Here is a 24207-nt window from a genome sequence, read left to right as displayed (position 1 = left end):
CCAGGCCCATCTGCTGCTAATGGGGCAACCCAATTGCAGGTTTTCGGATCGTTGGTTGGGGCATCCGTTTTGTCTCTGATGACTTACTATTTTCAGTAATAATTAAGCTCTTTTATATGAAGATGGAACAAAGAATTATAGTGACTTTGAAATTGAAAGGCATGGAAGAAAGATGGATAGATTGCTGATTGAGAATAGAGAGGATTAGTTAAGTTAATTTCTCTGCTTCAATTGTTGCGGGTCTCTGTGTTACTGTGTCTTCCAACTTTGTTTCATTTTAAGTATGGCTTATATTGGATTGTATTACTCCTTATGATTGCAATAAAATTATAATATTTTAATATTTTAATTGTCATCTACATATTCTCTTCCCTTCTGATGATCCTTGTCTACTTAAACAAATAAATATAAAATGATTTATTCAATTTGATTACAAGTATTTGACATGCTGGATGATAGTGATCCAGATAAATAACCAAAATCAAGGTTTATGTCCCATGAAAGCCAATAGAGTACAATCAAACACCACTCTGGAAGAAATGCATTTAACAACTTCTTTCTCACAAAAATGAATAAATTAATGGCAATACTTGTTCAAACTTAGGTTCCCCCATTAAGCTTTTGAGCAGACATGAGGCATTTTGTTAACCAAATTGCTGTTTCTCTTGATGAGACAGCTTCTTCACCAAATGGTTTCAGCACACCAGCAAGCTCTTCACGTTTATCGTGCTTAAGTAGCCTTGCACAGAGCTCCAGAAGAGATTCTAAAGCATCAGCTCTTTGTTGCCTTGGATTCTCCCATTCACTCCGGCTTTCATCGCCGCATATTCCAGTAAGTGTACTTAGTAATGAGATGTCACTTGGTGTTAGATTAACATTATTGCTACGATCCTCAACTATTTGCATAAAGGAACTAATTTTATCTGGTTTTGCTTTTTGGTCATCGTCACAAGGATGTACCTCATTGCTGTCAGACAAGTAGTCCATGTGAGAATCTCCAGTATGTCCATTTTGGCTTTTTATCTTTGGTAAACAGCTTTCAGGTGCTACATCAGGTTCATATACAGCCAATGAAGAGCTTCTATCATGAGGGGATTCAGTGTTGTCATTGCAGCCTTGGCTGCACATCATCAACTTCTCGCAATCTTCAGGTGCAGAACGCACTGCATCTATTTCAGTTTCTTCAACAACTTTATTGCAAACTGGTTTTTGATCTTCCGTCCTCACAGCCGTGACACCAACTTCTTCTGAGTGTTGAAAATGTGCAGCAGTGGCAGCAGGTTCTTCTTGTACCACATGCCTAGAATTTGGAGTGCTCTCGGAAGTTAACTCAAGATCAGTGCTGTCCTTTTGAGTCATGCCATTAGAGTCAGCTAGCTTGCCTCCGTTGAAAACGCCTATCTCAGTTTCAGTGGACCTGTCTTTAAAATTAGTGATAGAGCTAGATATGTCCACTTCCAATGTATAGCTAGTAGGATCAACTTTCTTGGTTTCAAGGTTGTCTTCTGTACTAGTTGTGGAAGTTGGCTTGTTGTGTGGTGAACTGTTTGGCTGTCCATGAGTATTTTTCTCAAACATCTTTTCCAATAGGTTTGGTGCCATTGCCTCTCTGTGTACCTTGTCTCTGCCACTAATACGTTTGCTAGATGGTGATTTTCTAGGTGTCTTCTCCTTCATGCTGTTTGTAGGTGTAATTGGAAGATAAACAGTAGATGGGTTTCGGCACCTCAGGAGATGCGGCTGCAAATGTGGATGCCTTAACAGTTCTGAAGCCTAAAATTTCAAAATGCAGAGGTATGAGTATCAATCATAGTATTTATATCAACCATAGATGAGCTTGGGGTCACTAAAACTCACTGTTGGTCTGTGTTCTGGGTTCTTCCTTAGCATGCTTTTAATTATTTGTTTCCTGTGAGGAGAAATCATCCTCTTATTAGATACATGCATTTATATTATAAAATGATTTATTTGAACATAGCTGTGAAAAACAAACATGGTATACATGTGTTATGCTTTCAAGTGGTCATTGACAAACTGCTAATATATGCTAAAGGGATGTAGAAGACACTTACAGCGTGGATGAATATACAATTGGGAGAGGTGAAATGGCAGATCTGTTTATTTTGTTGATGAGTGCAGCCATATCCTGTTGACTCAAGATAAAGTGGTTTTATAATAAAATCTTACAGAGTCAACTTATGGACAATTTAACTAACAGCTAAATGACATTGATGGTTTGTCGAATTTCTCAAACTAAAACTTACAGGAGCTCTAAATGCTGGTTGGTGTGCAGCAATTTCAAACATACAGCAACCTGCAACAATGAATAGATGCTAATTTTAAGAAAGATCATGAATATTAATTTAGAATGCTCAAAATCAAACTTCTAGATTCCTTACCAAGTGACCAGATATCAGACTTATAGCCATAAGGTATATCTGCTAGAAGCTCAGGGCACATGTAGTTGGGGGTGCCAACAACCTAGGTACGATACAAAAGGACATGAAACATAAACCATCTGAATAACTTAAAGGTAGCGTTCAGTGAATTTTGTAAAAGAGCAGCTGTTCAATGAATTTCCTATTACAAGATCATGCTGCAACCAAAACCATGATTAACCGAAAAAAAAAAGTCTTGAGGGCATTAAAGTTTGTGGAAAAGAGAGACATGCATCAATAGTGTCAGTAGTGAATAGTTCAGGCATGAATAGTGTTATAGCCGTGGGCGGCTGAAATTAAATTGCAGGACTGGTTGCTGGAAGTCTTTGTGTGAATACGTGAGCGTGGAGCCATTGTAATATGCAACACAAAATTGATGAAAACTCAAACAATTCAACATAGTATCAAAGCTTTAGGGATTTTTCTTCTTTTCCAGTGAGCCTTCATTGCCACTCATATTTTTTTCCCTGCTGTGGCCTTCATTGCTGTAGCAATTTCATTGTTGAGACCGGTTGTTCTTGCTTCATCTACTGTGGTCTTCATTGCCACTATTTGAATCTTTCCAGTAACTATCCATTGACATCTGATGCCACCACCATCGCTATTTGTCAACAAAGAATCAAAGACAGATTCTGTCAAAAATCAGCAATCAATCCCAGTACAGTCATGCTGCCACCGCCTCTTTCTTGTCACACCATTGCCATCACCATCTTGTTTCTCATTTTACGCCTTAGATCTGACTCATCACCATTGTCTGTTGACATTTGACATGCCATCTCCGTCAAAGATCCCTTGAGCCACCAGATTCTGTTCACAAGATCCCTTGTTGGTGTTGCTCAACTCATCCTTATCAGTAGTAGTTAAAGAAGAAGAAGAGGTCAAACTGAGTGTGTATTTGAAGGAAAAAGCTTAAAATGATATTCAACTATGCCATTTTCGGAAAGAGAAGTGGCCAACTGACAAGTTGTCTTAGATGAAGCCCAAACAATTGGCTGTTCCTCTCTATTGACAATTAAACCAAACCAACAAGTCGTTTTCGACATGTCATTTCTCATAAGCGACTTTCCAAGCCTAGACGACACATCGGTTTCTTTGCTATTCTTTAAGCACAAATGGCAAGTCATTTCTCACCATCTCCCAAGGCCGGACTACACATCGATTTATTGAAGGTCTTTAGGCATACAAAGAGTCATCCATTCACAACAATTTTCCGCTATATCGACGACTTCTCAAAGCGCAAAGAACCTATGGCAGGAGCTTGATCACAATAGTGTATAGGAACAAAGTGCTCAAAAGATGTGGTAATCTTAAAAGACTTTATTGAGAAAGATCTAGTCCATAATTTTCTCGCTGGCCTCAATGTTGATTCAACCAAGTGAGACTACAAATTCTCAGCAACGAACTCCCATGTTTGAATAAAATTATCTGCATCATTCAAGCAAAAGAGAACTGGAGAGGAGTCCTTCTCCAACCCCAATCCTTGGTAGGCTCAACCATGATTGCAAAAACCAAGAGTCGAGGACAAGAATTATCCTTGACAATTGAAAAATTTTAGACAGACTCATTCAAGACCACCATCAGGACAACTTGTGATACACCTATTGCAAGAGGACAAAACACACTGGGAAATGATGCTTGAAGCATAAACAAAGTAGACTATGTTGGAACAGTGATTAACATAGGGTCAACATCTGGATATTGCACCTTTGCTGGTGGGAATATTGTTGCATGTAGTAAAAAACAGAATGTTGTGACAAGATCTAGTACTGAGGCAAAGTTTCGAGCATTGCACATAACTTAATTTAACACGATCAAACAAAACACACAAAAGTGGACAAACACTTTATTAAGGAGAAATTAGGAAAAGGGTTAATTTGCAAACCTTAAGTGTCTACAAGATGTCAACTTGCAAATGCGCTTAACAAAGGGAGTAGTGTAGTATTTTAAACAATTGTATCCAAGTTGGAAATAAAAAATATCTATTCACCAACTTGCGGGAGAGTATGAAAAGAGAGATAGATGTGAGTAGAGTCAGGTGGCTAGGCATGAATAGTGTCAGGTAGTTGCAATTAAATGCACAGTTGGTTGTTGGCAATCTATGTGTATATAATTGAGTTTGTAGCCATTGTAATATGGAACACAAAATTCAAGAAAACTTTACCAATTCAATAAAGCTGTTTAAATAGGTTAGATCATGGTGTTGAAAAAAGTGAAATAATTGCATTAGAGAGAAGTATGAGGTCATACTGAGGAAGCAAGGTCTTCTATGTTGAGTAGTTTTGCCAGTCCAAAATCACCTGTATAGTTCATACAAGGTATACATTTATTAGAGCCTGGAAGCCAAATCTGACGCAGAATAAAAATCTTTACTCTATACTCCTTCATACCTAGACAGACGTCATTCTCCTTTGTAAGGAATATGTTGGAACACTGAAATAGAACGAAGTTCTGTCAAATATATGTCATGCAAAAATTCTTTTCAATTCTAAAGTTGGATAAAGTTATAACCTTAAGATCTCTGTGGATGACACGGTTGGAGTGTAGGTAGTCTACAGCTAGCAACAACTGGGTCAGCCATTTACAGATTTTCTGGGAAACAAAAGCAAAAGTAATTCAATGTGAGTGAAGGTTTATTCATCTAGGTGCAGATATGTGACTGATTTTAATTAAATCCAAAGGATTACCTCCTCTGAGAAGTATGTTCCGCTGGCCTTCTTTATTATCTCAGCCCTGAGTTTGAAGGAAAAAGTTCTTTCTCATTCAATCATCTAAAAAATATAAATATATACACTACACTTTGCATCTTGTTACAGTAAAATTTTTACTAGTTAAAATATTTTTCTTGTTAACAGTAAGGGAAGTGAAACTTGTGTTCTTATCTAATTTTGTTTGATAGATTGTGGAATTTGAAGATAAGCCTCCAGTGTGTACATATGAAATACTAATGTCACAAGTAGAAATCAACTTTTAAGAAAATTCCTAATTAACAAAAAAAAGAGAATGATGAATTTAGATATACTCCTTGAGCAGTGGCCCTATCATTGGGTCAGGCTCATGTGACAAATCAAAGGGGGGCCATAGGCAAGATATTTAAAGCTATATCATGTAATGTATTGTGTTAATGCAAATAGGGATCGGAATTCCATTCAAGTTCCCTGTATTTTATGACTAATAGGGTAGTATCTTTTGTCCTTTTTATCTAAGATTGATGCCAAGGATCTATACATCGATCCAAGCATACAGTTTTTTTTCAAAGGAGCAAAAGAAAGAATGGTAAAAAGTTAGTAACTTACATGTCTCCTCCTTCACAGTAGCCAGTTACAGTACAGACACAGTTTCCCTAGGAAACATTGGAAAGGATCAAAACACGTCAGTATAAAGTTAACAATAGTTTTAACAGTATCAACTTTTTTAAAAAATTATTATTATAATTGCAAGCCCTTTTGCAATGCTTGAATTCTTTGTTGATCTGAATAAAACAGATTTACCTTGTCTACCCATGCATCTTTGTAGTCCACAATGTATGGGTTATCCAATTTGGAAATCAAATCCATCTGCAAGAAACACAAGGACATGAACAATCTTTGACATGAGTTAGACATATTCTAAGGGAAAATTACTTCCATCAGAAACCATTTATCCTTCCATGCCAGGAAGGACCTCTACAGAACTTATCTTCTGTAAAAATTAAGCTGAAAAAGAAGAAAAAAAGAAGGAATAAAAGCCTATTACTGGCATGAAAGTTTTTAGTCTGGTAAGGGTAAAGATGTTTATATTATTTGACACTTCTTTTTTCCCAGGAGATTAAGTCAGATATAATATTGAAATGATTTAAAATTATTTAACAACTATAAGTTTTACCAAGAACCAGTTCTAACTTCATTTCATTTTACATAGAACAACATGCCTTTTTTTAAATGTTGGTGTTATTGCATGGACCATAAGTTAAAAACGTTTGCAGAATGCAAGATGCATTTTTAATAAGAACCTAAAAGACAATGTCTATCAATTTGTTGCGAACCCGGGTTGCAATTGTTGGATTGAATTTAAATTAATGGAATTTTTATAGACTAAATTGAATAATTTATTGAGTGAATATCGATTACAATCAAGAACCTAATATCACTCTGCCAAGAGATTATGGTGGTGCTCCACCTCCCAAAATACAAAGCTACATAAGATTCTCAAAAGTTAATCTAATCTTTCCCAAAACTCTACTATTTATATAATTAAAAATCTAACTCTAATTAGACTCCTAATTCTATTTGGTAATATTATATAATTCAACAATAAAACTATGTATACTTATAATAAATATCAATTTGGGTATCAAAGATAATGTGTCACTATATGATTGAGTAATTTTTAATTAAGAATAAAATAATATTCAATCACATGATAACATATCACCATTGGTATCTAAATTAATACTCATTATAAGTACACATAGCATCACTCTTAATCTAAATACTAATTCCTAATAAACTAATATTCCTAATAGATAATAATACATTTCTAATAGTAAACCTAATCATAAATAATATTTTTAATCAAATTTTAATATCTTGAATTATTAAGCTGAACAGTCTAACAATTCCTTCCCCTTAGCAACAGTCTTGTAACTACAGTTGAAGTGTGAATGGCTGCGTCTTACTTTCACAAGCATCTTCCCACTGTAAACCCCTTTCCAAATATGTATCATGTCGCATGTGCTTGAACCATTTGCAATTTCATTTTCAATTTTTGAGGAGTGTCAGTGACAAAATCACACATTTTCTTAAATCCAAAGTCATAAGGTGTAACAATGTAGAAGTCTCCCCTTAATTGCTCTAATCTAATTCTACTTGGCTGGCAATTCACATCAACTATCCTCTTCAAGACATCATAACTCTTCAAAATTGTTGATTTGCTTAGTCTGCCAAGTGGCAACTTGTTCGCAATGTAACCTATTTCCATCATATGCTGCTTCATCATGCTACTACTGCATACAAGAGAAATAAATTTTGCAACATGAGGCTCAAGTTTTCTAGTAAAAGCCTCATTCAAAGAAGCTTCAGATAATAGACCATTTAATTTGGAACCTAACTTCCGCAAAATCGGGTTGTTGAACTTCGAATTTTTGTCCTTCCCCAAGTCCTTCTCTATAACACCCACTACAAGAATATCCCCTTTCCATTCCCCCACATCAATCTCTTTTACAGCAAAAGAACAAGGATGGTCAGTTAAAGTATGATTTTTGATGGTGTGCTGTGTGTCGCTGGGTTGGCCAATGATCTTGATTGAGACAGAGTGGTGGTATGTTTGTGTGTCACTGCAGTATCTTGTATGACTTTATTAGTGTACATAGTCTTACTCTTTCAACCATTCCAAGGATGTTTCAAAACTTGCAATGATTTCAAAAAGTTGCATTCTGTACATTTTAAAAATGGTTTCTTATATATAACAATAAAAGAGAATAAGACTTTTGTAAAATGATACTGAAAAAACCACATCTATAATAATCTAAACTAGAAAATATGAAGACCTTCCCACTTTTCCAAAAGCTTCAATATATACTCCACTTTTATGGATTTTTTTTTTTCCAATAACCACTTCTATCTCTTTCTTTATCTCTCTACTTAATCCAAAATTAACTTTTAGATACGCATTATAAAGGAATAATTTTTGTTCTTCTCTACTAGTCTTATCTTTTTCTTAATTCTTTTCTTACATCTTTTAATTCTTCTATATCTCCCCCCTTTCTTGTTGTTCTCCCTAATATGTTCCTTCCTATTCTCCCTATTTCTCTATTTCTCTATTCTTCACATCAAAAGCTAACTGGAAAGATAGACCAGGCCATAATATTTAAGCAGCACTTCTATCTAACATGAAAAAAGCTACCAAGTGGTATACTTGATGATTTTTAACAACAGATATAGAACTCAACAATCCAGTATACAGGCATATCACCCAAGCATGAAGCCATAAACTTGCCCCGTGAAGACTTTTCACATTCTCAAGAGCAGCTCTCAGAGTTAGAAAAAAAACCTAGCAATGTTTGATTATGCAGATATACCATATAAACATATGAATGTGGCATGTCTGTTCCTAGAAAAAAATTTCTTGGATCCTCAAGTACTACAATTTCTACTCTTGTTTTCCTGCATCTAATTTTTCTCCTTAATCAACCCTTTCCTTCCTCTGTTGCCACTTCACCAGTAATGACCTTCTTATAGATGCATCATCAGGATAGTTTTCAATAAATGCCATAACATATTATTATCATTAAACATGTCCTTCTAATAAAATACTGTTAAGGCAAATTCATGTTTAAAACCACACTTTTTTATCAAATTATATCTCAGAATTATATATCATTAGACTGGAGTACAACTTAAGCATAATGACATTGTATACCTTCCACGGAAACATTTCCAACTCTCAACTACTACCAATTCTAATCTCTTTTCTTCACTTCTAATTACATTTATTTTTGGTTTGGCCTTTTCTATGCCATCAAATAACAGTTTTGAGGGTCAATATCACCTTATTTAAATTGAAAAAATGTTGATAAAAGAATTCACAATATATGAAATGCAGGATAAAAGCAACATGGGTAAACACTAAACCCCTAATATAGCTTAATATGAATGAAAAAAAATAATTGTTTCAACAGTTACAAAAAAATTAAAATGAAGTATCAAAATTGAATGAGAAAATTCAAAGAAAGTGACCTCTTGATGTGCTGTACGCTTAAATTTCTCAGTTTGCTTGGCCAAGCGAATCTTCTTCAGTACATACCTAACATAATATGAAAATTAACAACCACACACTTTGTAATCTACAGTCAATCATCACTACCAGACAACCCATTGTGCCGACACTAACTTCAACCAACACCAACTCATGTTTTTCATAAAACACTTCTGTTCCGATTGGAAACATGTTGCACAAAACAAACCCCATCAATCTTGCCTTTATATTCAGATGATAAATACCATATTTCTTTAAAAAAAAAAAGAATTTTTACACCAACCCCAGAAATTTATTTCACGGTTCACTTGAATTCTTCAGCGATTTTGATGATACGAAAATCAAAATGAAGAAAATTACTTACTTTTTTCTCTCAATTTTGTGCAGAACAAGAAAAGCAGCTCCAAATGATCCCCTTCCAATCTGTTCAATTACTTCATAATCTTCAAGTTTGGACTTAATATCGCCATTTTCAGACTCCATGAGGGCCTTCAAAAGCCAAAACACATAAAAAAATTTTAAATAAACCCACTTGCAGAAGTAGATCAAATTATTAATATAAACAGAATATAAAGGAAGAGATATGAGAGAAGTACTAATATCTGGTTCTTGATGTCTTAGTAGCAGAAAAACTAAGAAACTGTTACAGGTAATGAGGCATATAGTAGACCTTAGTATAGCAAAGCTGCGTTACATAATAATTATGGTTTAAGAGCCCAAGTTGAGAGAGAAAACTGGAAAGATAAAGCAAACATAGCACCGATACGTTAATTAGAAAGTTGATGACTTACCAAAAAGAATGAGAGAGAGAAGGATAAACGAAGTAAAGCAACAAAAGCACCAGCACAAATATATATAAAATATATGTAACTGGTAAGTTGATTATCCAACAAAACCCAAAAAAAAGAGTAAGTAAAAATGGTGACAGGTATTGAAAACCAAAGAAAGAAAAAGATTAAAACTTAACTTGCATTTACAGATTCATAAGAAAATAACACTCATTCCATAATCAAGAACAAAATGAAATGTTTCTGGGTATGCAGTTGTGAAGTCAGCTTCTTTACAAAACTTAGAAAACAATGAATAAAAGCCTCCTCTTGGAACTGGCCTATTGGCAAGCTAGAAACTTCCTCAGTTAACATCACAAAGATTATAGTTTTTTGTTTATTAAACTTTCAATTTTTTTTCTTTTATTGCCAAAAAGAATTGCATCATATCCAGCTTTGTGTATATAATTATGGTTTTGATAATCATAAAACTATGTTTTCGTAAATAGTTAAATATAAAATATATATATTATTATATATAATTTTAAATTAAAAATAAAATAATATATTATTTATAACTAATTATGTGATAAAATATTAATACTATACAATTTTGGTGCGTTAGAAAATTTGTGCACTCAAATCAATGCAATTAAAGGTTGTTGAATAAAATAAATAAAGCTTTTGTTGAATCCACATTTGTTATATGCTTGGAGATCACAGAAAAGCTATTAAAGGGTCCTTGCACCCCAGTATAATTAATAAATTAAGAAAAAGAAAATACCATGTCGTCAAATCATGAGGTAATATTGCCATTGTAGTTGATGATGGCGATGGATGTGTTTTTCTTTTTCATTGTTACACGACACTTTCCATGGAAACTCTAGGCCAAATGACTATTTCTCACCTAAAGTATATTGTTTTGTTAGGTATCTTTTTTTAATTTTAAAAATCTTAAAAATTTATTTATAAATAGTTAAAATTAACGAAATTTTAATCCTCAAAATTTTATTTATGTTTGCCCCTCTAAACTTTAAAAACTAAAAGTTTTCTCTTAATTTAAATTTTAAAAAATGACAATTTTTTTTTAGAGTTTAGTTTTCAGATACCCAGCATCATCTCTGACACTGTTGCTGGTGGTCTCTCCCTCCCATAGCTTTCTTTTCTGCTGACAGTCTCTCTCTACCCATTTGGACGCTCGATCGACATCGAAAGAGGTATAGAAGACGAGAGCTTCATTTTTCCCAATAAAGTTTTTCGTCTTTCACGTTTTCTTTAATATTGATCGGGCATCCAAATGGGTGGAGAGAGACCACTAGAGGGAAATGATGTTTTGGGAGGGAGAGGTCACCGATAACAAAGATTATATTTTAGTTTGTTTTTAATATTATAGATAAAATGACAATTTTGCCCTACTACCATTTATTTTAATCAGTCATGGATAGATATTTAAGATTTTTAAAGTTAAGGAGGGGAAACTTAGGAAAGTAGCATACTTTGGGTGGAAAATAGTCCTTTGGCCTAAACTCTGGGCCAAAAGAATTATTTTTTATTCAAGATTTAGTTTAATCATAAAATTATATTTATGGTAGATAAAAAATTCAAATATTTATTTATAAATTAACTAATATCAAATTTTTTAGTTAGAGATAGAGATAAAATTATAATTTTACACTTAAACCCAAAAACCTTAAAATTTATATCATTCCTCCCCTTAATTTTAAAAACTAATACTTTAAACTATTCTCAAAATTTGAAAAATCTAGATTTTACTCTTAGGGTTTGTTTCTTTTATCTGGCTATCACCATTCTGGCCAACAACTGATGCTTTCCATTCATCTTCAAAATTCGACTACAAAAGACAACAAAAGAACTCACCCACCAGTCATCCTTCGTTGTCTAAAAGATACGATGAAAGACAACACTTTATCGTCCTTTGTCGCATTATCCAAACGTGACGACAAAAGACAATATTTTGTCATCCTTTGTCGCGTTGTCCAGACGTGACAACAAAAAATGATGTTTCATCGTCTTTCGTCGTGTCATCCAGATGATAAAAAATGACACTTTGTCATCCTTCATTGTCGCTTCTTCCCCGATCTAAACAACTCGGAGAAGACCATCGCTTCTTCTCAATCACCAACAAGATTCCCTAAGCCACTAGAGATAAAACTTTAAAAAAGAGAAAAAATGAATTTTTTAAAGTTTAATCATAAAAGAGAAATTGTTAGTTTTTTAAACTAACAGAGGAAAATGATATAAATTTTTAAGGTTTTAGAATTTACCTCTAATTAAAAATTTTAACAGCAATTAATTTATAAATAAATATTTAAATTTTTTATTTATTATAATATACTTTTGAGATTAAACTAAAATTTTGATAAAAAATTGTCCTTTTGCAAAATAACAACTTCCCATTTAACTCTGTTAATTAAATAATAGTATTAGAGTATAAAATTATTATTTTATCCCTACTATTTTATTTTTTAAAATTATCATATAACCCTAAATTAATAAAAATTTAAAAACATAATTTTAAATATCTAAATTATATAATAAATAACTTATTTTCTCTTTTTTCCATTCTCATCATTCTTCATTATTTTTCATAGACAACGATGTTTTTATCGTATAATTATATATTAGAAAATAAATTGTAATTTTTGAAAATATTATGAGTCTTTATTAAATTTTTTAGGGGTTTATTGAAAATTTTAAAAAAAGTTTGAGACTCTTTTAAAATTTGTTGACATATCATTTTGCTCTCTAATAGTTTTAAAAATGATAATCGCATTTTTAAAAAATTAAATAAAATATAAAAGTATTTTTAAAGATTAAATTATCATATTTAAAATGTTTAAAACTTATAAAAATTTGTTATTTTTTATTTTTTAAATTAATAGATATTAAAATTATTATTTTACTCTTATACCTTAGTTTTTTAACAGAACTTGAGTTTTGGATGAAACCTTGGGCGGGAACATGTTATTTGCTCAATAATTAAAGATAAATGGACAGTGTGTACAGAGCAATTATAGGCGCAGCATTAGCATAGGGTACCACTTAATGACTCAATCAACTAGTAAATTAACCGTGTTATAAGGAAGGAGACCAATTGGTCCACTGGATTCAACTTCAATCAAACTTTTGTCCTTTCAATGGACCAACTTTCATGAACATACCCGCAAACCCCATACCCATACCCAATGTGAATAAGGATCCGAGGTATTAGTAGAACTTTTCCAGTGTTGGGTAAGAAATCGAGAAGATTTTGCACTTTTTGCCACTTTATCCTCCGAAGTTTGCCAGTTGGGTTGAACAAAAGTAAAAGCAAAGGACAAAGGGATATTTGGCTATTTAAACCTAGATTGTCCAACATTTCAAAGGAGATAACCATATTCAAAGATAGCAAAATCTCCATGGCACAGCCAAAAACCTCATAGCCCAATGGAACTCATACATTGTCCTCATATCGATAATCATTACAACTTGCAAATATAATAACCTTCATAATCTTATATAGTTCCAATTCTTCACTTGACTATTTACCGCAGAAATTCTTCTCAATCAGATCAATGACCGAACATCAAGTCCTTAAATATTCCATGAAGCAAAGCCTAAAAATAGTTTAATGAAAAATTTTAAATATTTACTAGGGGAGTTTTTTTTTGGTTAAGTTTTTGGTATATAATTAAACAAGAATTGGCAGTCTAGCATGAAGTCAGTTAGCCAGGCTTACATAATTGAAAAAAGAAATGTGAAGAGGGCTTACAGAAGCAAACTTTCATGGAAATAAAGTTACTTCCGCTTTGATTTTTTTGAGGCCCTACGGCTCTCAAGTTTCTTCTGTGCAGCCTCGAATTCTTCATCAGTGGGCTCTGAACCTGCACTAACACCACCATACTTAGACACCAATGATGAGAACATGGAGTCAAACCGGTCCTTCCTCTCAGTTCGGCGTCGAGATATAATTGCCAATAGATCTGATTCAGATTGCTTGTTTGATCTGTTAAAAATAAAAGGCCACAGTATTACATAAGCGGTTAGACGTAAAGAATATACAAAAAGTACTGAATGCTGCAGAAAACTCACTTCTCCTTTCTTTTCAAAGGACTCGTAGGTGGTCTAGTTTCAGATACTTTTGTTGCCCACTTTTGGTAAGCTTTAGTAGCTTTCAGTTCTCCTATGAGAGTAAGAAAGAAAATCTAGTTCACAATTACATTAAAAGTGTGAGAAAATCATGAATGTTAATTATTTACAAAATTTTAATTTTCTTAGATGGGACTCTATGGTGGAGGGAGCCTGACAACCCATGCCCATTCAAGTTGCAGGTGGGTTCAAGTTTAGAAACAAAACTTTATTGACTACATCTTCAACAGCTAAAGATAGTATGAAGCTTTACCTGCACCTATTGCCTCATCAAGAATATCCTTGAAACGATGTGAATCAAGTTTAGGATCTGAACAGAGCATTGAACAGAAGAGCCTGTGACCAGAATTTTAAACCATCAAACCAGCAAAGTCAAAAGGAAAAAAGAGACATTTTTCTTTTACCTGTTCATATGCCCCTTGTACTTTTTATACAGATCAACCAAATCTTTCTTTTCTGAATCAGATCCCCTATGGTTTGCTTCAAACTCTTCAATATCAGCCTCAGTGACCTGAAATATTTGCATCCAGTGTCAACAAATGGGGATGGAAAGCGATAGAGTACACCTGTGCAATGCATTACTAACAACCTTTTTGTAAATAGCTCCAAAATATTCTTTCAAATTTTGAACAACATCCCCTGCAAGATCCTGCTCAACAAACCAAAAAAAAAAAAAAACACAGAATTATGAGATACACAATGCCTTTGTAGTTAAGGAAGTCGTCAAATTCCAAGACAGAATCTTTCATTTTTAATCAGCAAATGAATAAAAATCAATATTATCTGAAAGGCTGAAAGAGTGAAGCAGTTCTGCATATTAAGAAGTCAAATTTCCCAAATGTTAAAAATTGACCTAGCTTCATATTTTTTTTTTTCTGCTGAATATAAATTTTTCTGATAGAAAGTGAACTCTAAAGGAGAGACAACTTCAGATATTCACAAGCAGATAAAATTTTTCCATCAGCATGGATATCAATTAACTGCAAACTCTAATTATTCAAACCAAATTATGCAAACAAAAAGTTGCCACTACTCACAGCATCATCAACACAACCAGTCTGATCATAAAGTGCCCGTTTTTCCTCATCACCAAGAATTGATATGACCTTTTGCAATTGCTGAAATTTCTCCTTTGCTTCCTGTAGTTAGAAAATATAACAGAATACAAATAAAGGGGAAAAAAGGTTACTGGAAATGCTCAAGTGAAATTTGACAGCAACACAGATCAATTTTTACCTCATCACCAGGATTTTTATCAGGGTGGAGTCGCAAGGCCAACTTATAATACGCTTTCTTTATTTCTTGTTGTGATGCTGACCTTTCAACACCAAGAACCTACAAGCAGAGGGCCATCAATTCATATATCTTGCTTCATTACAAATGACAATGCAAACTTGAACATGATTGCAAATCAATAGAGGATGGAATGGGGACCATGCATGAGCCTACATGTAAAGAGTTCACAAATTAAAATATTCAAAGTTTCATTCGCCAATAAAACAAACAAGTGACTACAAAGCCAGAAGAAGGAATTGGTTAAAAAGAAATTGAATTTGAGCTTTTACTGCCTACTCCTCATATGGACTAATCGCGCTGCTTCTTTGCATTTAAATAATTCATTAAAGGTTGAAACCTCACAATGAAAAACCATACGTGAAGAAGAAAACACTGGGACTTGGAAAGAAAAATTTCTGGTTACAAAAACACACCATATTCTGAATACAGTGAATGAAAGAAACACTTAAAACCCAAAAATATTTAAACTAGAACCTAAAAAATATGTGAGCATGCAGTCCATAGTATATGACCATCCAGTTTAAGAATGAAATCCCATATATGTCTAAAGCAAAAGAAAAATACACATAATGAAATTTTCCAATAGGAAACAAATATTTACACTTCATTCCAATCGGTTACCTAAGTATCTCGAGAATAAAAGAGAGAGCATTATCTAGTCAAACAATATTTAAGGCAATAAAATTTCTTTATGAACTTAAAGCCACATAGAACTTCAACAGGAATTAAGTGAAGCATATCAAAATTTTAAGAGAAACTAAAATATGTCTGAGTATTCCTAACCATCTGTTTCCCCTTAAAGATTAGCCCAAGTGTACCCTCATAAGTTTAACATTTTTCTTAATTAACACAAATAGATACATTGATACCAATTGGTTGCTTTTTGAGTGGGAATCATTAGAGAACATAACACTAAAAACTCTGTTCAGAAACAAATCCAAACAACCAGGGTAGCATTTGTTTTCCCTAAAAGCAAATCCCCATAATCCAAACTCAGTTCGAACCAAAGCTTCCCCATAAGCATTTGTTTTCTTTTAACCAAAGCCAAGCAACCAGGGTAGCATCTAAGCTTCTACATCATCAAAAAAAAAAAAAAAAATGGAACCATTTCTCATATTTATATAATATCATTGCAAATAAACCATATTAAACTTCTCTTCATCATTCCAATTACCCAAAACTATGCTTCCAGTAAAGGTTTTCCTTTTGCTTTCTCTTCCATTACCACTTCAACTAATAGCAAGATAATAAACTAATTATTAATAAATTACAGATACCCCAAATATAATAGTGACAACACCGCAACAAACGAAATAACCCCTGTTCTAATTTCGAACCATTTCAAAAACTAAAAACATTGCATTCAAAACGAAAATTAAAAGCTCAAGATAAAAAAATAAAATTAGGAATGATACCTCGTAAAGGTTCTTCTCATTCGACGAAGATTCATTCAGATTCTCGTGATTTACTTCTTCATCTTCTTCTTCTTCAAGGGAAACCCTAGTTTTCTTTCCCTTTCCCTTTCCCTTTCCCTTCCCCATTTTGGTTTCCAAACAACTTCGAGTTCGCTTTTAGAGCTTTCCGAAACAATGCGAAATGAGTGGAGATTAGATTTTGAAATCAGTTTTGTTAATTACTAATGTTTTGGCTCCTGTTTTACTCCCGCCATCCAGGTTCTTTTCCCGCCGGGATGATCTGGTGCGTGCCCTTTATGGTAGGCGCGTGAACCAATTGCATCAACACCGTCAACTAAAGATCACATCCTTCATCGGACGTACATATTTGATATGATATGTCAATAACATATGAAATTTAATGAATTTTTTTAATTTATAACATAATTATGTTTATTTAAAGTTATAGCATAAAAATATATATTCTGAATCTTATGTTTTATTTTTAATTTATATTAAAAATTTATTTATTTAATATTATAAATAATTATAAATAATTTCATTATCTTTTCGCGTTATAAGAAATTCAAATTTTTGCTATTTTATAATTGTTTATACAAATTTATCATTTTTTTATTTTAAATATTTATATCACAAAATCTAAATATTTCTTAAAATATTTCTGTATTTGATCAAAATATAAAATTTTTTGTATTTATATCATATCATGTGAATAATTTTTTTATATAAAACATAAAAAATAAATTCAAATTGTAGTAAATTATTGATTATTAATGATTATATTTTTTGTAGTTAAATCTAAAATTTAAAAAAGTTTTAATCAAAAAAATTAAGCACAATTGTAAATTACATATTATATTATCTTTATAATATAAATATTTAATATTTAAATATAATATATTCATATAAACAGATAAATGGTAAAAATGTCAATTCCCTTACTCTAATTAAATAATAAAAGACGGAAGTTTCGGTTGGAATTTCACGGAGGTGATGAAAGAAAGTGTATTTGAGACGTAACCGTCATCCTAATCCTGAGCCTTAATGATTAAACAAACTCAAAGTTCAATTAGGCCCAGCCCAACGCGACATGTACTGCAACCAAAAGCCGCCAAGTAATGGACCGGGAAGGGCAAAACCGTAAATAGAAATTTATTGAGGGTAGTCAATTTAACTTCACCGACTCAGATGGCAAGTGAAGCCTTAAATTGACAACAACTCTAAAACAGAGAAAAATCGGAAAAAAAAAAAAAAAAAAAAAATCAAAACGATACCTAATAATAATATTAATCTTTCTGTGTTGTTTGGTTTCGATTTCTTTCCTACTATATCTTCCATTCAGGTGAGGAGACGTTTCAATTCGACGTCGTCTTTTTACCCTTTAAACTTTACTACTGATTTTTGCGTTTATCGTGCAGGAATAAGCCAGTTCCCTTTTTTAAATCAAGATCCGACGCAATTAAACAGGTGAGGGCTTTTTCTATCTCTTTTCTTTTTTCTTTTCTTTTCTTTTCTTTTTTCTTTCAAGTTTTATTATGGGAATTAATTTATTTATATGTTTGTCTGTTTATTAAATTCACATGTTATTGTTGTGTGAGTTCTTCATTGATTTGTTGGATACAAAATTGAAACTTTAATAAGATTTAATTTAGATGGTATGGTATAGATTGAAAATAGGAAATTAGGGTGTTTGTTACATGATGTTAATTAGCGATGTGTTTGATATATTAAACGACAATTTTGTGTTTGTTTTTAGTGTTTTGTATATTTATTTTGAGTTATTGGAATTTCTATCATTTATTTGGTTCGTTTACTATTATGAATAATGTACTTGTATTTCTTAAATTTTATGTAAATTATGGTTTGTCTGTGTTTCATAGTTGTCAAAAGGCGAAAAGCGCCAAAAAGCGATAAGGGGTCTTGCTACCTAGGTGAAAAAGCGAGGTGTCGCTTTTTGATAAAAAAATTCCATTAAAAAACTTTCCCAAAAAGCAAGTAAAAAATTCCATTAAAATGTTTCCTTTTTCCATTAAATTTAAATAATTTTTTACTACACTGACAATAAAAAATTGATCGGCAACTTTATCAGCAGTCTTAGATCATATTGATAGCTAGTTATCATTCCTAAACCTCTCTAACAATTATATAAGGGATTAGTGATAAACAACCTTTGCAATGACATTAAATCTCTCTAGCAATCTCTTCAACAACTTTTAAACACATTGACAACCTTTTCAATAACCTTAGAACTCATTGTTGACATTTCGACAACCTTAAAATTTGTTGGTGGTTTCTCTGACAACCTGAGACTTTATCGGAGACCTTAAAATTGCCAATAACTCTCATATTTGGATGAAAATTAACCAAAACCTGTTGGAAAGCTTGAGACTATGCCAAAAATTGTCTAGAAATTGTTGGTAGCCCTCAAATTTAGTCGAAGATAGCCTGGGTGATAATAAAATGTGCTTTTCCAGTGTCTAAAATTTCTCCAAAGGCGTAAAAAAAAAAAAAATTAAAGACGATTGCCTTTGAACCATTAGTCACCTTGACAAAACTCAATGCAATGGCCACATTGCCTTGAGTAAAGCATCATCTAGGCACGCCTCAAGTGTGGCTTTGATAACTATGTTGTGGTTGGAGAAGTTTGGTTTGATTCTATTCATAGACTAGTATAAGGGTGGTCAATCATCTGCAAGCTTGCCTATCAGTAATAGATTGTTTTGCCCGTTATTGAAAAATTTTCTGTATGAATTTAAGTCATGTACATTGTGAAATTAATTTCATTTATATTCGATATAATTCAAACCAATCACCGTCATCGAGGATAATGTACTTATCAACTGTCATACTGAAGGACCTTTGTGTTACTCTTTAATGATTCCTTGACCTCCTGTTTGACAGTTTCCTGATTGCCAAGGCATGTGAACTGGATATGTAATGTATCATCGTGTTCTTGATGTACTCAAGACTCTCTCACTCCCATGTATTTTTCACCCTGTTAAGCTTCCTCTTTTGTTTTGCTTGATATCATTTGACTTGGGTTCTATATAGAGTACTATTAACCCAAGGTGGCAAGGTCACTTGGTCAGTTCTTTTCTGTGCATCAACCACTCTTGTATGCACTCCTAGGAACAAACAGTCATGATGTATTACAATGCATTGCTAATTAAATTGGTTTGTGCTGATTATTATATTTCCTTTTTGTTTTATCCCATTATTTTCTTGTTCAGGGAACTTTTGCCCACTTGAAAGTGTCTGGTTTATATACTTGTGTACCTTTTGGCATTTCTACATGGATGTGCGAATTGTATTTGTGCATCCACACAGTTGGATGATAGTGGTTCAGTGTTACATTGTTTGTGTGGTTTAATTATATATGGTAAGTTGAATTTTTGCAGGCATTAAGAAAAGATGGATTCACATGATGAGATAGGATGCCGAGCTCCAGAAGGTCCCATTCTTTGTATTAACAATTGTGGCTTCTTTGGAAGTGCTGCTACCCTGAATATGTGCTCCAAATGCCACAAGGCCATGATCCTGAAGCAGGAACAGGCCCAATTGGCAGCATCATCTATTGGAAGCATTGTGAAAGGCAGCCCCAGTGAGACTGAAAAGGATCCCGTTGTTGCTGGTAATGTGGATGTACAAGCTGGAGCTGTGGAAACTGGTATCTTCTCAACAAAATCATCCAGTGTTTCATTCTTTGGCCTGAATATGGTGAAGCCAAAGGAGGGTCCTAACAGGTGTACTTCTTGTAGGAAGCGGGTTGGTTTAACAGGGTTCAATTGCAGGTGTGGGAATCTTTTCTGTGCTGTTCACCGATACTCCGACAAGCATGAATGCCCTTTTGATTATCGAACTCCTGCAAGGGAAGCTATTGCCAAAGCCAATCCAGTTGTCAAGACAGAGAAGCTTAATAAGATATAGGAGTTATGATCCAAAGTGAAGGTCCATGCAATGAATTAAAATGCTTCTCTTTATATGCATGCATCTCCATATAAGTTGGCTGGTTATCTTTTTAGGTGTCCTTTGTTGGTATAAACTGTTTAGATAATGATTTTTAGGACATCATTGCAGTTATATCCCCTTGTTAATCGGCAAAGTCTTCCGTTGTTGGCTCCAGCGTGTAAGTCTCAGATTTGTGCTGGTTTAAAGGACATATTTGTGGTTACTTTGTAGTAGTGATTTCTGACTGGTATCTTGGCATGCATTACTTTTAGTGGTAATGATATATTGGTATTTGCAGCAATGGCACTTCTTTCTTATGTTATTCTGCCATTTTTCATTACATTTTTTTGTCAGTTTATGTTATGTTCTACAGCCTGCAGTGTGATGCGTCTTTTAGTCATGTTTTTGGATCAGCTTCCTGGTGTAATTAGTGGTTTGTCTTCTGTTCATGGTTTTGCTTTTATGTGATCTGGGCACTCAACCTGAATGGACTAGTATGTTAAATTTTATGTGATGAAATTACCGTAGTTACTTTTCAACAGGTCCACTATTTGCATGAATAAACAAAATATTATACATGACAATTTATGATATCGAGTCGGGTTTGTGTTGTATTAATTTGAGTTTGAGGTAAAAAACTTTCAACTATAATCGATCCTAAATTAGAATTGTTTTGAAATATTTTGAATTTTAATCCAATTTTATCTATATTCGGTTTGTTTAGTTGCCACTAAGTTGATTTGAAATTGTTTATTTCTAAACTCTTTAGAGGTGGTTTCATCATTTTAATTTCGTCTAAAAATTATCTTAATTTGTTATTATTAAATGTAGTATATGACGTATTATATTATTTTGTCTTATTTATAAATGGCTTAAAAATTATATACAAAGACATTTTAAATAAAAACAAAAAATAGTAAGAGTAAATATAACAATGCGAGGATATACTTATACGTAATATGTAAAAAATTTAGCAGTTAAATATTTCTTTGATCCATTCCTGATAAATTCTAATACAACACATCTTCAAACATTCATATTAGTTTGAGTTGATTTTGTGTTAATGTAAACACAATCGTAGTTAAACTTTAAGTCATATGATAGGAAGAAGAAAGTAAAGAGAATTTTTCTACAAGGATACAGAGGATCAGAGAAGGAAATATCTCTTATGCGAGGATGGGAACAAAAATTATATTTCAATCTAGGCCAACCCATATCCCTAATACCATTCTAGTTCAAATACTTGATTATAAATATCAAACCATGCAATAAATTGTGCAAACTATTTAACACAACCCGTTAATTCGACAAAACATAATACAACAAAAATCATATTAGAATTGAGTTTTTCTAACACAAATTTTAGTTCAGATTAACTTGATAAATTTCAGCAGTTAAATATTTTTTTGATCCATTCTTGATAAATTCTAATACAACACATCTTCAAATATTCATGTTAGTTTAAGTTGATTTTGTGTTAATGTAAACATAATCGTAATTAAACTTTAAGTCATATCAAGTTAATACAATCAATAACCAGCTAACTTATATGGAGATGCATGCATATAAAGAGAAGCATTTTAATTCATTGCATGGACCTTCACTTTGGATCATGACTCCTATATCTTATTAAGCTTCTCTGTCTTGACAACTGGATTGGCTTTGGCAATAGCTTCCCTCGCAGGAGTTCGATAATCAAAAGGGCATTCATGCTTGTCGGAGTATCGGTGAACAGCACAGAAAAGATTCCCACACCTGCAATTGAACCCTGTTAAACCAACCCGCTTCCGACAAGAAGTACACCTGTTAGGACCCTCCTTTGGCTTCACCATATTCTGGCCAAAGAATGAAACAATGGATGATTTTTTTGAGAAGATACTAGTTTCCACAGCTCCAGCTTGTACATCCACATTACCAGCAACAACGGGATCCTTTTCAGTCCCACTGGGGCTGCCTTTCACAATGCTTCCAATAGATGATGCTGCCAATTGGGCTTGTTCCTGCTTCAGGATCCTGGCCTTCTAGCACTTGGAGCACATATTCATGGTAGCAGCACTTCCAAAGAAGCCACCTAAGTAGCACGGAAACAGAAACGGAAACGTCGAAACGTGGAAATGGAGAAACGGAAACGTCAAAACGCATTTTTAAAAAAATATAGGAAACGGAAACTTGGAAAAATGTATAAATATTAAAAATGTTGGGATTATTTATAAATACTAAATTTTTATAAGAAAATACAATACTTTGCAATTGAAAAAAATAAATAACACAACAATAGGACACTTTTTCCAATTCTTCCAGGAAGTATTTACAATCCAACGCTAACATGAATAAAATTTAAACCAAACAATACTAATTTCTGAATGAATATTTTACTGTTCACTCTTTTTTTACTTTTTTCCCTTTGCATATTTCAAACTTTTCTCTGGGTTTTTCTCTTATTCTTCTAACCTTCTTTTGATCTTCAAAATTCTGACAACAAGATGCATCACATGTTCCTTTAATAACTACTTGAGAAACTCTTTTTATCAAAGACTGATTCATATCTCTATAGTTTAATTGTCAAATTGAATATTGAAGACAAATATGAAGATTGCAGAAGAATATAAAGATTAAAGAATAACGTAACAGATTCGCCTGAGACTTTGAGCCGCCGGAGGTAGTGAGGAGTTAAGATGCCGCGCTGGAGTCGGAGTCGGAGACTGTGAGGAGCCGAGACATATGCTTGGGATGGAGAGATGTTAAGTTACTGGAAATTGAATGAAATTGGGAATGAGGAAGAAACATATTGCTTTGGGACGTTTCCTATGCTTGGGGATATGTCAAGAAATGTGTTTTGTATTTTTGCAAAATAACCGAAACAACCCCGAAACGTTTCGTACCGGTTTCGGACCGTTTCGGAAACTCGGGAACGCACTATACTGTGCGTTTCCGTGCTTCCTTGGAAGCCACAATTGTTAATACAAAGAATGGGACCTTCTGGAGCTCGGCATCCTATCTCATCATGTGAATCCATCTTTTCTCAATGCCTGCAAAAAATTCAACTTACCATATACAATTAAACCACACAAACAATGTAACACTGAACCACTAACATCCAACTGTGTGGATGCACAAATACAATTCACACATCCATGTAGAAATGCAAGAAGGTACACAAGTATATAAACCAGACACTTTCAAGTGGACAAAAGTTCCCAGAACAAGAAAATAATGGGTAAAACAAAAAGGAAATATAATAATCAGCACAAACCAATTTAATTAGCAATGCATTGTAATACATCATGACTGTTTGTTCCTAGGAGTGCATACAAGAGTGGTTGATGCACTGAAAAGAACTGACCAAGTGACCTTGCCACCTTGGGTTAATAGTACTCTATATAGAACCCAAGTCAAACGATATCAAGCAGAACAAAAGAGAAAGCTTCACAGGGTGAAAAATACATGGGAGTGAGAGAGTCT

The 24207-nt window shown here is 33.2% G+C and overlaps 3 protein-coding genes and 1 pseudogene across 9 annotated transcripts; 1 reads left to right on the top strand and 3 right to left on the bottom strand.

The window, feature by feature from the left end:
* Nucleotides 1–393: 393 nt before the first annotated feature.
* LOC123197740 (serine/threonine-protein kinase Nek6-like) lies at nt 394–10352 on the bottom strand. 7 transcript variants are annotated; one of them, XM_044612101.1, is made up of 16 exons: nt 10138–10352; nt 9962–10040; nt 9767–9855; nt 9535–9659; nt 9152–9218; nt 5927–5992; nt 5732–5778; nt 5123–5168; nt 4947–5027; nt 4826–4868; nt 4686–4735; nt 2400–2481; nt 2265–2314; nt 2073–2146; nt 1858–1909; nt 394–1773 (listed from the first exon to the last, which is right to left on the bottom strand). In XM_044612101.1, the coding sequence occupies exons 4-16, from the start codon at nt 9651–9653 to the stop codon at nt 601–603; spliced, it is 1950 nt and encodes a 649-aa protein (XP_044468036.1). In that variant the 5' UTR covers nt 9654–9659; nt 9767–9855; nt 9962–10040; nt 10138–10352; the 3' UTR covers nt 394–600. The 7 variants fall into 7 exon arrangements, with proteins under 7 accessions (XP_044468036.1, XP_044468035.1, XP_044468037.1 ...); XM_044612100.1 differs by lacking the exon at nt 9962–10040 and having other exon boundaries at nt 9767–9904; XM_044612102.1 differs by lacking the exon at nt 9962–10040.
* Nucleotides 10353–13335: 2983 nt separating this feature from the next.
* LOC123197406 (chaperone protein dnaJ 6-like) lies at nt 13336–17101 on the bottom strand. Its single transcript, XM_044611703.1, has 9 exons — nt 16798–17101; nt 15323–15421; nt 15124–15225; nt 14676–14735; nt 14491–14597; nt 14340–14422; nt 14030–14120; nt 13710–13943; nt 13336–13554 (listed from the first exon to the last, which is right to left on the bottom strand). Exons 1-8 carry the CDS (start codon nt 16921–16923, stop codon nt 13736–13738), a joined length of 876 nt encoding a protein of 291 aa, XP_044467638.1. The 5' UTR covers nt 16924–17101; the 3' UTR covers nt 13336–13554; nt 13710–13735.
* An 876-nt stretch (nt 17102–17977) lies between these two features.
* Nucleotides 17978–21046, top strand: LOC123197922 (zinc finger A20 and AN1 domain-containing stress-associated protein 8-like). The gene is made up of 3 exons (XM_044612441.1): nt 17978–18139; nt 18216–18264; nt 20196–21046. Exon 3 carries the CDS (start codon nt 20209–20211, stop codon nt 20722–20724), a length of 516 nt encoding a protein of 171 aa, XP_044468376.1. The 5' UTR covers nt 17978–18139; nt 18216–18264; nt 20196–20208; the 3' UTR covers nt 20725–21046.
* Nucleotides 21047–22222: 1176 nt separating this feature from the next.
* Nucleotides 22223–23848, bottom strand: LOC123197923 (annotated as a pseudogene).
* Nucleotides 23849–24207: the final 359 nt, after the last annotated feature.

This window comes from Mangifera indica, chromosome 15 (assembly GCF_011075055.1).
Source record: "Mangifera indica cultivar Alphonso chromosome 15, CATAS_Mindica_2.1, whole genome shotgun sequence".
Lineage (NCBI taxonomy): Eukaryota > Viridiplantae > Streptophyta > Magnoliopsida > Sapindales > Anacardiaceae > Mangifera > Mangifera indica.
Note: the sequence above shows the minus strand (reverse complement) of the source record. Positions and strands in the feature narration are given on the sequence as shown.